This window comes from Mizuhopecten yessoensis, unplaced genomic scaffold, assembly GCF_002113885.1.
Source record: "Mizuhopecten yessoensis strain PY_sf001 unplaced genomic scaffold, ASM211388v2 scaffold4231, whole genome shotgun sequence".
Taxonomy (NCBI): Eukaryota; Metazoa; Mollusca; class Bivalvia; order Pectinida; family Pectinidae; genus Mizuhopecten; species Mizuhopecten yessoensis.
Window position 1 is genome coordinate 140,473 of NW_018405441.1, and position 12,307 is coordinate 152,779.

At 37.4% G+C, this 12,307-nt stretch overlaps 1 protein-coding gene across 3 annotated transcripts in view; it reads right to left on the bottom strand.

The window, feature by feature from the left end:
- Positions 1-12,307, bottom strand: part of LOC110448735 (WD repeat-containing protein 11-like) — a 35,510-nt gene that overhangs the window by 10,219 nt on the left and 12,984 nt on the right. For 2 of the 3 annotated variants that reach the window (XM_021495129.1, XM_021495132.1), the window contains exons 9-21: positions 12,018-12,150; positions 10,687-10,874; positions 9,680-10,001; positions 9,056-9,140; positions 8,513-8,619; positions 6,918-6,990; positions 6,237-6,503; positions 4,780-4,909; positions 2,871-2,977; positions 2,505-2,625; positions 1,512-1,680; positions 826-994; positions 404-469 (exon numbers count right to left, since the gene is read on the bottom strand). In XM_021495129.1, the coding sequence (XP_021350804.1) occupies positions 404-469; positions 826-994; positions 1,512-1,680; positions 2,505-2,625; positions 2,871-2,977; positions 4,780-4,909; positions 6,237-6,503; positions 6,918-6,990; positions 8,513-8,619; positions 9,056-9,140; positions 9,680-10,001; positions 10,687-10,874; positions 12,018-12,150 (1,937 nt within the window). The remainder of the gene's footprint in view (positions 1-403; positions 470-825; positions 995-1,511; positions 1,681-2,504; positions 2,626-2,870; positions 2,978-4,779; positions 4,910-6,236; positions 6,504-6,917; positions 6,991-8,512; positions 8,620-9,055; positions 9,141-9,679; positions 10,002-10,686; positions 10,875-12,017; positions 12,151-12,307) is intronic. The other variant, XM_021495130.1, reaches the window with a different exon arrangement.

Below are 12,307 nucleotides of genomic sequence, written 5' to 3' on the forward strand. Positions count from 1 at the left end.
AGTTATCATCTGAAGTACCCACTCTGATATAGTTATCATCTGAAGTACCCACTCTGATATAGTTATCATCTGAAGTACCCACTCTGATATAGTTATCATCTGAAGTACCCACTCTGATAAAGTTATCATCTGAAGTACCCACTCTGATATAGTTATCATCTGAAGTACCCACTCTGATAAAGTTATCATCTGAAGTACCCACTCTGATATAGTTATCATCTGAAGTACCCACTCTGATAAAGTTATCATCAAGACACAACAAACACAATGCTCATAGTAGAAACCTTAGCGTCAAGGTTTCTCAATATTGAAAATATTTTTCTTTCTTTTAAAAACATTCTTTAAAAAGTAGCATTCAAAACGTAATTTTTTCAGACTTTTGGATTATAAACTTGTAACTCACCTGGCCACCAGGAGACAGCGCTCAGCAGTACCAAACCGGCAGTTACCAATGTATTCTGTTACTCCACTAGTAACGACAAAATAACAAATTCATCCGTAAGAATAACATATAACTATAGCCGATAAAATAAGAACTTTTCCAGTTGAACTTACAACTTGTGACAGTAAAGAGATATTTTTCCTACATTGTATTAGCATTAAACATACTTATAGTAGTTTACACATGAGTACATATAGGAGATAGATCCGTAGCTGACATATGTACTTAATTTCACAACTTCTTATTGCACAATTGTGCCTTAAATAAAACAACTTGTTCCTATGGATTTTAATTTGTACCGCTACAAATAAACAAGAATTAATTATCAAAATGCTGTACCTGTCTAGGAGGTTAAGGTGTTTTAGTGTGGAGTGATACTGTACCTGTCTAGGAGGTTAAGGTGTTTGTTGATGGCCGTCTGCACGTCCACGTCGTCCTCCATCATGCCCTCGAGTTGGAGGGAGAAGTCAGTGTTCCACGGCTGGTGTTGTAGGACATACTTCAGTAACAGGGATCCCTTGTTAGACAACATGTACGGACACCAGATCTGTCCTGTTCATATCAATAATATCAAATATCATATTGTTTCTTCAAAAATTTCTCTTAACCACAAGAAGCTTAACAATTCTTTTTACCATTCGGAAGCCATGGACAAATGTGATGTTTTGCTCAATGAAATCTGAACAATACCTTGGGCAAGTTGTTAAACTCTGATTATCTTAACAAGCTGTTAATGCATTTTTTTTGTTTTAAATGTCTCAAAATTTATAAAATTTTCGAGGTCTTTTATCTTCAGATCTTCTTTAGGATCCCTATACCTGTAATTTTAGTTTTTAATTAAAACTGTTTTTAACATATGAACTGTTAAAGTTTTACATTGAATTGTTGTTGAGGTATCAGGCTTTGAACAACTCAGGCCTCATCTCCAAACTTTCTGATAATGACAAAGGACTTTACAGTGCTATTAAATTTATCAGACATATTATTTTTGTAAACGAAGTGGTGTTTACATGTCAGTGACCCTTTTCACATGAATAATGTGTTATCATTGGCCAGTCGCCATGGTTACCTGGTAGGTCCCAGTCTTCCACTGGACTGGAGAGGTTTTTGAGAGTGAGGTCCGTCACATAGACACATCCGTTTGTTGTGGCCAGAGCTACACGGTCACTTCCACACCACTCAGCATCCGCCAGTTTGGCTATCTCTCTCGGACTTTTGGCTGACCCAGTCAGTTCAGGCTAATTTATATACAACGATAAAATAATATACAGTGTAATCAAACAACGGGGAACATACTCTCACACTAGCAACACAATTGTGAACAGATACATTTGTCTGATGAAGGTGACAGGGTACATACCGTACTACTCACCAAAACGTCACACATAAACACTTACTGGTTGTGTTACATGAATCTTTTCACAATCCATATTTCCTGGCAACACAATGATAAAATCGGTAACTATTCATAAAACAGTTACATGAATGCTCTGAAATTATTTAATTAGATATTTATAAATAATTATGAGTGCCTACTGAAAAATTACCTTAGGTTCATATCAAATAACAGTTCACATAAAAGTTATATGGGGTTAGTGGTGTGAGGAAACTTAACCAGTAAAGGATCCAAGAGGCCCTCCCTGAAATCATTTAATTTTACTGTAACTACTTGGGTACAAGATTTTTATTATTTTGAAGGTAATTTCCCCTTCTTAATTGACCTTGATCTTGTGAATTCTCAGCCAAATTTAACACAGAATCAAAGGTTGGGTGGGGTAATGAAAGAGGTATTCTGCACTCAAAGACTTTGTTCACTAGCAGTCCACTAAAGACATACATTTTGACCTGCTCAAACCTTGTGCCCAACCCCTCTTGATCTAAACTGAATCAAATTGACAGTAAAACTGTAAAATAGAGTAATGTCCAGAAATCTAGTTTTCTCGATGTTCAGGGACAGAATGAGCTATTCTGTACCACTGTGTGGGTAGGAAGTCCACAGCCGACTATTAGTATGTACCGTTTATAAACATAGGTAGAATGTCTACAGCTGATTACTAGTCACCTTAGAGCCCTTCATATCCCAGATATCCACTCCGTCGTTGTACATGATCAGAAACTTGATGTTTCCTCTTCCTGGTGCGAACCTGATCTTCTTTATCCAGCCTCGGTGAGTTGGTAACGTCCTAAAAAACAATCATCATCAGTTTATTACCAATAAAATATATGATTTATTTCATCTGTCTTAATAGCAAATGACAGTTAAGTGGGAAATTGTATTTTTTAGGATTTAAACTTAAATTTGATCACATAAAAACTTGAACCATTTCCTATAACATATGAAACACAGGTCCTTCTAACATTCAGTTTGTAGATATCTGTTTATGTAAAATGTGTAAAACATGTTTTTTCTATATACACATAGATTTACCTGGAAGTGCGTCCCTTCAGGTCCCAGATACATAGCTGCCCATCACCGTCTCCAAATGTGATACATTCACCCTTCCAGGCGATACATGATATACTTCCCAGCCCCGACTGTAACAGGAAGGTATATAATTATTCTCCTTAAGCCTATACAATAACTGTATGATATACTTCCCAGCCCCGACTGTAACAGGAAGGTATATAATTATTCTCCTTAAGCCTATACAATAACTGTATGATATACTTCCCAGCCCCGACTGTAACAGGAAGGTATATAATTATTCTCCTTAAGCCTATACAATAACTGTATGATATACTTCCCAGCCCCGACTGTAACAGGAAGGTATATAATTATTCTCCTTAAGCCTATACAATAACTGTATGATATACTTCCCAGCCCCGACTGTAACAGGAAGGTATATAATTATTCTCCTTAAGCCTATACAATAACTGTATGATATACTTCCCAGCCCCGACTGTAACAGGAAGGTATATAATTATTCTCCTTAAGCCTATACAATAACTGTATGATATACTTCCCAGCCCCGACTGTAACAGGAAGGTATATAATTATTCTCCTTAAGCCTATACAATAACTTTAAGATATACTTCCCAGCCCCGACTGTAACAGGAATGTATATAATTATTCTTCTTACGCCTATACAATAACTGTATGATATACTTCCCAGCCCCGACTGTAACAGGAAGGTATATAATTATTCTCCTTACGCCTATACAATAACTGTATGATATACTTCCCAGCCCCACTGTAACAGGAAGGTATATAATTATTCTCCTTAAGCCTATACAATAACTGTATGATATACTTCCCAGCCCCGACTGTAACAGGAAGGTATATAATTATTCTCCTTAAGCCTATACAATAACTGTATGATATACTTCCCAGCCCGACTGTAACAGGAATGTATATAATTATTCTCCTTAAGCCTATACAATAACTGTATGATATACTTCCCAGCCCGACTGTAACAGGAATGTATATAATTATTCTCCTTAAGCCTATACAATAACTGTATGATATACTTCCCAGCCCGACTGTAACAGGAATGTATATAATTATTCTCCTTAAGCCTATACAATAACTGTATGATATACTTCCCAGCCCGACTGTAACAGGAATGTATATAATTATTCTCCTTAAGCCTATACAATAACTGTATGATATACTTCCCAGCCCGACTGTAACAGGAATGTATATAATTATTCTCCTTAAGCCTATACAATAACTGTATGATATACTTCCCAGCCCGACTGTAACAGGAATGTATATAATTATTCTCCTTAAGCCTATACAATAACTGTATGATATACTTCCCAGCCCGACTGTAACAGGAATGTATATAATTATTCTCCTTAAGCCTATACAATAACTGTATGATATACTTCCCAGCCCGACTGTAACAGGAATGTATATAATTATTCTCCTTAAGCCTATACAATAACTGTATGATATACTTCCCAGCCCGACTGTAACAGGAATGTATATAATTATTCTCCTTAAGCCTATACAATAACTGTATGATATACTTCCCAGCCCGACTGTAACAGGAATGTATATAATTATTCTCCTTAAGCCTATACAATAACTGTATGATATACTTCCCAGCCCGACTGTAACAGGAATGTATATAATTATTCTCCTTAAGCCTATACAATAACTGTATGATATACTTCCCAGCCCGACTGTAACAGGAATGTATATAATTATTCTCCTTAAGCCTATACAATAACTGTATGATATAGCCTAGGATGGCTCCTTAAGCCTATACAATAACTGTATGATATAGCCTAGGATGGCTCCTTAAGCCTATACAATAACTGTATGATATAGCCTAGGATGGCTAGGGTATAAGAAACATTTGCTCAGAACATTGATTTGATACATAACCTACCTCAGCAGGGATTTTGGTGGCATCGATGAAGCTTGTGCCCTCAACCACAAAATGGTAAACATTTCCCTCCCCGTCCGTAAACACAAAGTGTTCTTTTAAGGTGACCTTCTGTACCCCAATAGGGTCAGTACTGAAACATAGAAGTAGCAAGGTATTAAAAGTGTCCCATGTTCCCTATAGGGTCAGTACTGAAACATAGAAGTAGCAAGGTATTAAAAGTGTCCCCTGTTCCCTATAGGGACAGTACTGAAACATATAAGTAACAAGGTGTTCCTTGTTCCCCATAGGGACAGTACTGAAACATAAAAGGAACAAGGTATTAAAAGTGTCCCCTGTTCCCCATAGGGACAGTACTGAAACATAAAAGGAACAAGGTATTAAAAGTGTCCCCTGTTCCCTATAGGGACAGTACTGAAACATAAAAGGAACAAGGTATTAAAAGTGTCCCCTGTTCCCCATAGGGACAGTACTGAAACATAAAAGGAACAAGGTATTAAAAGTGTCCCCTGTTCCCTATAGGGACAGTACTGAAACATAAAAGGAACAAGGTATTAAAAGTGTCCCCTGTTCCCTATAGGGACAGTACTGAAACAGAAAAGGAACAAGGTATTAAAAGTGTCCCCTGTTCCCTATAGGGACAGTACTGAAACATATAAGTAACAAGGTGTTCCTTGTTCCCCATAGGGACGGTACTGAAACATAAAAGGAACAAGGTATTAAAAGCGTTCCTTGTTCCCTATAGGGACAGTACTGAAACATAGAAGTAACAAGGTATTAAAAGCGTTCCTTGTTCACACATCATGTTTAGCTTTTAATTGGACCGTTATTTTCTTTTTTACATTCTCTTCAGGTTGGTAAGTATGGATGTATAAAAGTTCATATAGCACAACCAGTGAAATGTTACTGTGTGACTTGTTTACATTCTCTCCAGGTTGGTAAGTATGGATGTATAAAAGTTCATATAGCACAACCAGTGAAATGTTGATGTGTGACAGTTCAACAAACACTTTACTCATGTTTCTGATGAAGGCAATAGAGTAAATATTGTATCAGTCATCAAATCTGATTGGTCATTGAAATGTCGTACATAAGCACTTCACTGGGTGTCCTATATAAACCTTTATACAATGGTTGCCTTTCATTTTATTTTCATACCTTTATGATGCTCTGCAGTTTTCAAAATCATTCAATGAAAAGCATAACGCTGGATACATTATAGATACTGCAGTTTCTTGCATAAACAAGAATTCAACGGGAGTGGATGTGTCGCCTGCTCAGTGCTTTTAGTAAGAAAAAAGTTTTGGCTTGAGTTATCGCGTAAACAGATATGCCCAGACGCTGCCAATGCCCACAAAGTAATACCTATATGCATGTCGCCTCGCATTGCAGGTGACACAATAAATGGAGTTCATTAACCTATTAGCATTGAACAGGAAACTTGACCCGAATCTACCTACTTGTCAGAGATCTCCTGTGTGGAGGAGCTTTTGGACGTTGACATAACATCTGAGGACTTGGACGAGAATATTCCACCACTTTCCTGTTCAGAATCAGCCAAATCCTGAGTCAGCAGTTTACGTTTAAGTATCTTGAGAGTGTGAGAGGGCGACCACTCGAGGGCGGTGGGCCGCGGGATGCTCTTCCCCATCTCACGTAACATGGTCAGACTGCGGAGATCCCACAGCTCCAGGGGCTTCTCTTTGAAACAGATGACAAAATACTGCCTGTTGGGGAGAAACAGATCGGAATTAGTTATATCTCTTTTTTTACCAAGTCTGAAAAGACTTAAATGAGGCAGGTAATACTGAGTAAATGACTAAGTTGAGGTAGGAGATTTTAAGTAGAGGACTTAATTGAGGTAAGCAATTCTGAGTAGAAGACTTACTTGAGGTCAGTTATAGAGTAGAAGACTTATAGTTGAGGTAGGAGATTTTAGTAGAAGACTTATAGTTGAGGTAAGAGATTTTAGTAGAAGACTTACATGAAGTTAGTTATTCTGAATAGAAGACTTACTTGAGGTCAGTTATAGAGTAGAAGACTTATAGTTGAGGTAGGAGATTTTAGTAGAAGACTTACATGAAGTTAGTTATTCTGAATAGAAGACTTACTTGAGGTCAGTTATAGAGTAGAAGACTTACTTGAGGTAGGAGATTCTGAGAATGTCTATAGGTGGTTCCTGGTCATGGTTACCTCGCAGTGTTGTTATCTTACCTGTAAAACAAAGAATACAGGCAGTATAGGCACTAGTAAACAGGAGTTTTATCAAAATTCATTTCCATCAACCAGGAGTTGTTTTTATATTTATTATGTTCAACATTAATTTTATTCTTTGATGTCATAAACGTCCGAATGATCGGAACATATTCTTCAGCATTCAAACCTTTGTGACTGTAAGGACCAAAACCACCACACTTTGACTTGGAAATGAGGTGACCTTAAAGTCATTGTTTTTCCTCATAAAAACTATTCTAGGACTCTAAAACTCTTGCAACTACAAACTTAATTCCTAATTTCACATATTTATGCAGAGTTGGAATCTACATGTACCATGGTACATTGAGTTTGTTATCTACATGTACCATGGTACATAGAATTTGTTATCTACATGTACCATGGTACATTGAGCTTGTTATTTACATGTACCATGATACATAGAGTTTGCTATTTGCATGTACCATGGTACATTGAGTTTGATATTTACATGTACCATGGTACATTGAGTTTGTAATATACATGTACCATGGTACATGGAGTTTGTTATCTACATGTCCCATGGTACATAGAGTTTGTTATCTACATGTCCCATGGTACATTGAGTTTGTTATCTACATGTACCATGGAACATTGAGTTTGTTATTTACATGTACCATGGTACATCAAGTTTGCTATTTACATGTACCATGATACATTGAGTTTGCTATTTGCATGTACCATGGTACATTGAGTTTGTTATTTATTTGTACCATGGTACATTGAGTTTGTTATCTACATGTACCGTGATACATTGAGTTTGTTATCTACATGTACCATGATACATTGAGTTTGTTATCTACATGTCCCATGGTACATAGAGTTTGTTATCTACATGTACCATGGTACATAGAATTTGTTATCTACATGTACCATGGTACATTGAGTTTGTTATCTACATATACCATGGTACATCGAGTTTGTTATCTACATGTACCATGGTACATCGAGGTTGTTATCTACATGTACCATGGTACACTGAGTTTGTTATTGACATGTACCATGGTACATAGAGTTTGTTTTCTACATGTACCATTTTACATTGAGTTTGTTATTTACATGTACCATGGTACATTGAGTTTGTTATCTACATATACCATGGTACATCGAGTTTGTTATTTACATGTACCATGGTACAATGAGTTTGTTATTTACATGACTAGAGATTAGTTTACCTTTACACACATAAGTATACCAAGAGACTGATTTATTGCAGATTACTAAGAGTTCTGCTAACTGAAACTATGCCACCTCTTGAATCTGAAAAAACATTTGTACCAATGATCAACTAAAGGAAATGTTTATAGTGTTTTTTGGGTTTTTTTCATATATCAGATTACATATTAAAATTATTCTTCACAGATGTATATTTAGCATCAAATCTGGTCTCTTATAAGGTTAACAAAATCATTTTATATGTTGAAATTCATGCATTACATTAAACTAAGGAATGTTTTGAACTTTAAGCATGACAGCATCTTACCAGATGAAACGTCCACCAGGAACAGTTCATTCTTGACCAGTCCACTCTGTCCAGGGTTTGGGTAGGAGTAGGAAATAAAACTCTTCAGACTTGACCACTCAATGCCTCTGTTATCAAAATCAAAATTAAACTTAATTTATTTTAAAACAATTCAAACATGTTCTATCAACTTGTTATATAAATCACTCGTGTTGGCCTGGATGGTGGAGTGCAGGTTTTTATGCGGGAGGAAAACGGAGTACCTGGAGAAACCCATGTGGTCTAATCAGGGGATTCAAACCATGGCCATCTTGGTGAAATGAGAGTGCTCTATCCATTGCGCTATCTGACCATCTACCAATAAGTAATTAATCAATGCATTCAACTGGATTTAAGCTGTATACACTTAAACAATCTTTAATAACCATTAAACAAAATATTTTTGTAATATGATACATTTTCTGATCAAAAATGAAAGATTTCGTTTCTTTACATAATTATCTATATACTATATTCAATATTTCTGAGACTTGTATATTTTTATGAATGAGTTGCCATGGCTACCTGACTGGTCCGGCGTGCACGCTGTACTCTCGCTCTATCTGTCCACTAGACACGTGGAGTATCTGTATGGTCCCGTTGTTACTGCCTGTAACAGAAATCTTGCCAGCTTACAAGTCATTTATCATATAGTCAAAATGCATATAAACAATCAAGAGGCACAAAGGGCCTGTACAGCTCAACTATTATTGAAAAGTGGTGGTACAAACAAAAATTCGGGTCTGACCTTCAAAATGGGTCAAGATCATCTTTAGATATACAAACAATATCCTTACAGTCTTGAGACCAAACAACGCTCCTCTAGGTCTTATAGGCAAGTTGAATAAGAAGTATCAAACATATTGACCCCAGTGACCTGGAAGTTGATCAAGGTAAGTTATTCATACAAATATTAATGCCCTTCAAACCATGATGTTATAGCTCAAATATCATCATGGCCACTTCATGCCAGGTGAGCTAAAACAGTTTAAAGTAAACAAACCAGGATAGACAGGTACTCAGTCTTATAATAAGTAACAGCACAAGTTTAAATTACACAAATAATATACATATACCTACAACTGGACCTAGTTAAGACCTACCAGTGTATGTCATGTTCGGGTGAGCACAGTTCCCACACACACTTACCCATAGCTAGAAGTGGCTGGTACACACTCCAGTTCTTTGTTGTCAGGGGCGGGCACATCTTGATCACCGTTATAGGGGTTGACACCCCACTCATTAATCCAGTCATCACAAATTTCAGGGCCACCCCTTTTCCCCTATTGATGGCCTGATTATCTGGGGTCATGACCTGTGACTGACCAATCATATCACAGAGGGACAGCTTTGGAGGTGTGACACCGGTAATGACTGGCAGTTTCTCTATGGAGCTGAGTTTGGAAATGTCTTCTGGTATGGAAGATCCAGGGGTGTGGAGTGGGGAGTGACTGCGTCGGCCGACTCCAACCTGTAAGGGAACAGGGAGAGTCATGTACAGGTCCAAGAAGTAAGTACAGTAATTAGAAAATAAACAATTTAGAATCGTAAGATTTGTCTGAAATATCAGCCCCATATCTAAACTATGAGTCTTCTGATTAAGACTGTCATCATCCTCTAGATCCAGACCATTATCCTACAGCTCCAGAATATCAAGCTCTAGTTCTAGCGGAAATTGAAATCGCTATATACTGGAAAATGTTTGCCACAGATTAACTTTTGCTTTTTTTAGCCCTCTGCCCTCTGTTATAGGGACAATTTATCATTACATCAAAGATCAGTTTATAACCAGTACTTTACAAGGTTATTCCATGTGAAGGACAGTATTTCAGCTGTTTTTGTAAAGGGACCTGGGCCACACACATATCTGCTATTAGGATTTTTTTAAGTAAACATGAATATGAGCTATTGTAAAACAGTATTGCTTGCCTTTTCAAGAAATATTTGAAAAAAGAACTTGTTTTACTCTTTTACTTCTCTGCAAAAACGTTTGACCCCTCAGGATCGATTTTACCAAATATCAAGACGCCATTTAAATGTATAAAGTGATTACGTCTGTGACATTTTCAGAATATCTTTTACCAGGTTGCTAAAGAACAGATTATGTTTCCCTAGCAAAGACAGAAAAGCACCTGTTTAGTGAGAGAAACACTTACCACTGGCTCCATCATCAGCATTTCCCAGAAGATCACACGACTGTCCGTCATTATCAGGACGACTGACCGCTCGAACACTGGGCAGCAGGCAATGCCGACAACCTTGCTGTGTCGTGTCACACGCAGACTGTCAGACTGACAACGCATGTCGTACGCCACGTCCATAGACACATGGGGTGGTGAGTCATCTGTATTAATCATAGAACAGCCTTGTTAATCAGGGTTCATAGAACAGCCTTGTAAGTCAGGGTTCATATAACAGCCTTGTTAGTCAGGGTTCATAGAACAGCCTTGTTAGTCAGGGTTCAAACTGTCCAGTCATAGAACAGCCTTGTTAGTCAGGGTTCAAACAGTCCACTCATAGAACAGCCTTGTTAGTCAGGGTTCAAACTGTCCACTCATAGAACAGCCTTGTTAGTCAGGGTTCATAGAACAGCCTTGTTAGTCAGGGTTCAAACTATCCACTCATAGAACAGCCTTGTTAGTCAGGGTTCAAACTGTCCACTCATAGAACAGCCTTGTTAGTCAGGGTTCATAGAAAAGCCTTGTTAGTCAGGGTTCATAGAAAAGCCTTGTTAGTCAAGTTTCATAGAAAAGCCTTGTTAGTCAGGGTTCATAGAAAAGCTTTGTTAGTCAGGGTTCAAACTGTCCACTCATAGAACAGCCTTGTTAGTCAGGGTTCATAGAAAAGCCTTGTTAGTCAGGGTTCAAACTGTCCAGTCATAGAACAGCCTTGTTAGTCAGGATTCAAACTGTCCAGTCATAGGACAGTCTTGTAGTTTTAAAATATCACAATTTTGATTAGACATGAGTTTAAGGGAAAATGTTCAAAAACTTATTGATTTTTTATACACATAAACGACTAATTCATAGAATATTGACCACATTTATCTGAAGTTTCAAAGTTAGCAATAGCGTTTTAAAAATGGTATCCAAGGTAAATGATTTAATTGGTTACTAGAATATGTGAGAAATTTGCAAACAAATTAGGTCTGTTGCAATTGCTTGCTTGTTTTGATACAGAAACAGAACTAACACAACTACTGGTTATATATGTAAATGTAGTGTCCCTTCAGCTCCAGTTTAGCAAACATTGTATTGAAATTATCAAACCATATATATGAACTGCATATCATTAAATTGTAAGAGAAATTTGCAACAGATCAATGGTCACAAAATTAAGAGGAAATTTGCAGACTGATCATGAGGGTGTTCAAAATGAAAAATAAATCCCCTAATAAAAAAGGAGGTATTTCACAGTATGCAAGCCAGAATCTTAAGTGCTATGTTTTTACATAGGTTAAAATTAAGGCAACATGTACAACACAAACTTTTTTTACCGAAGGCACCGACTCCCTCTGACGCAGGTGTAGTGATGACATTGGTTCTCCTCCTCACTCGGGTGGTAATGCTGCCATTCTCATGTAAACACAGCATCACGTCACGCTGTCTGAGAGGCAATACCTAGGGAACAAATATTCCAAATAATATCACGAGGTACCTTCTATGCTGGGCTGGAGGCGGTATTGAAGGCTGAAGGGCTTTGAAGAAAGCCACAAGCCCAGGCCAGGGGGAGTTTCCAGCCTCAACCCCCTACAGTAAGTAGGGAACAAGCCCCCCC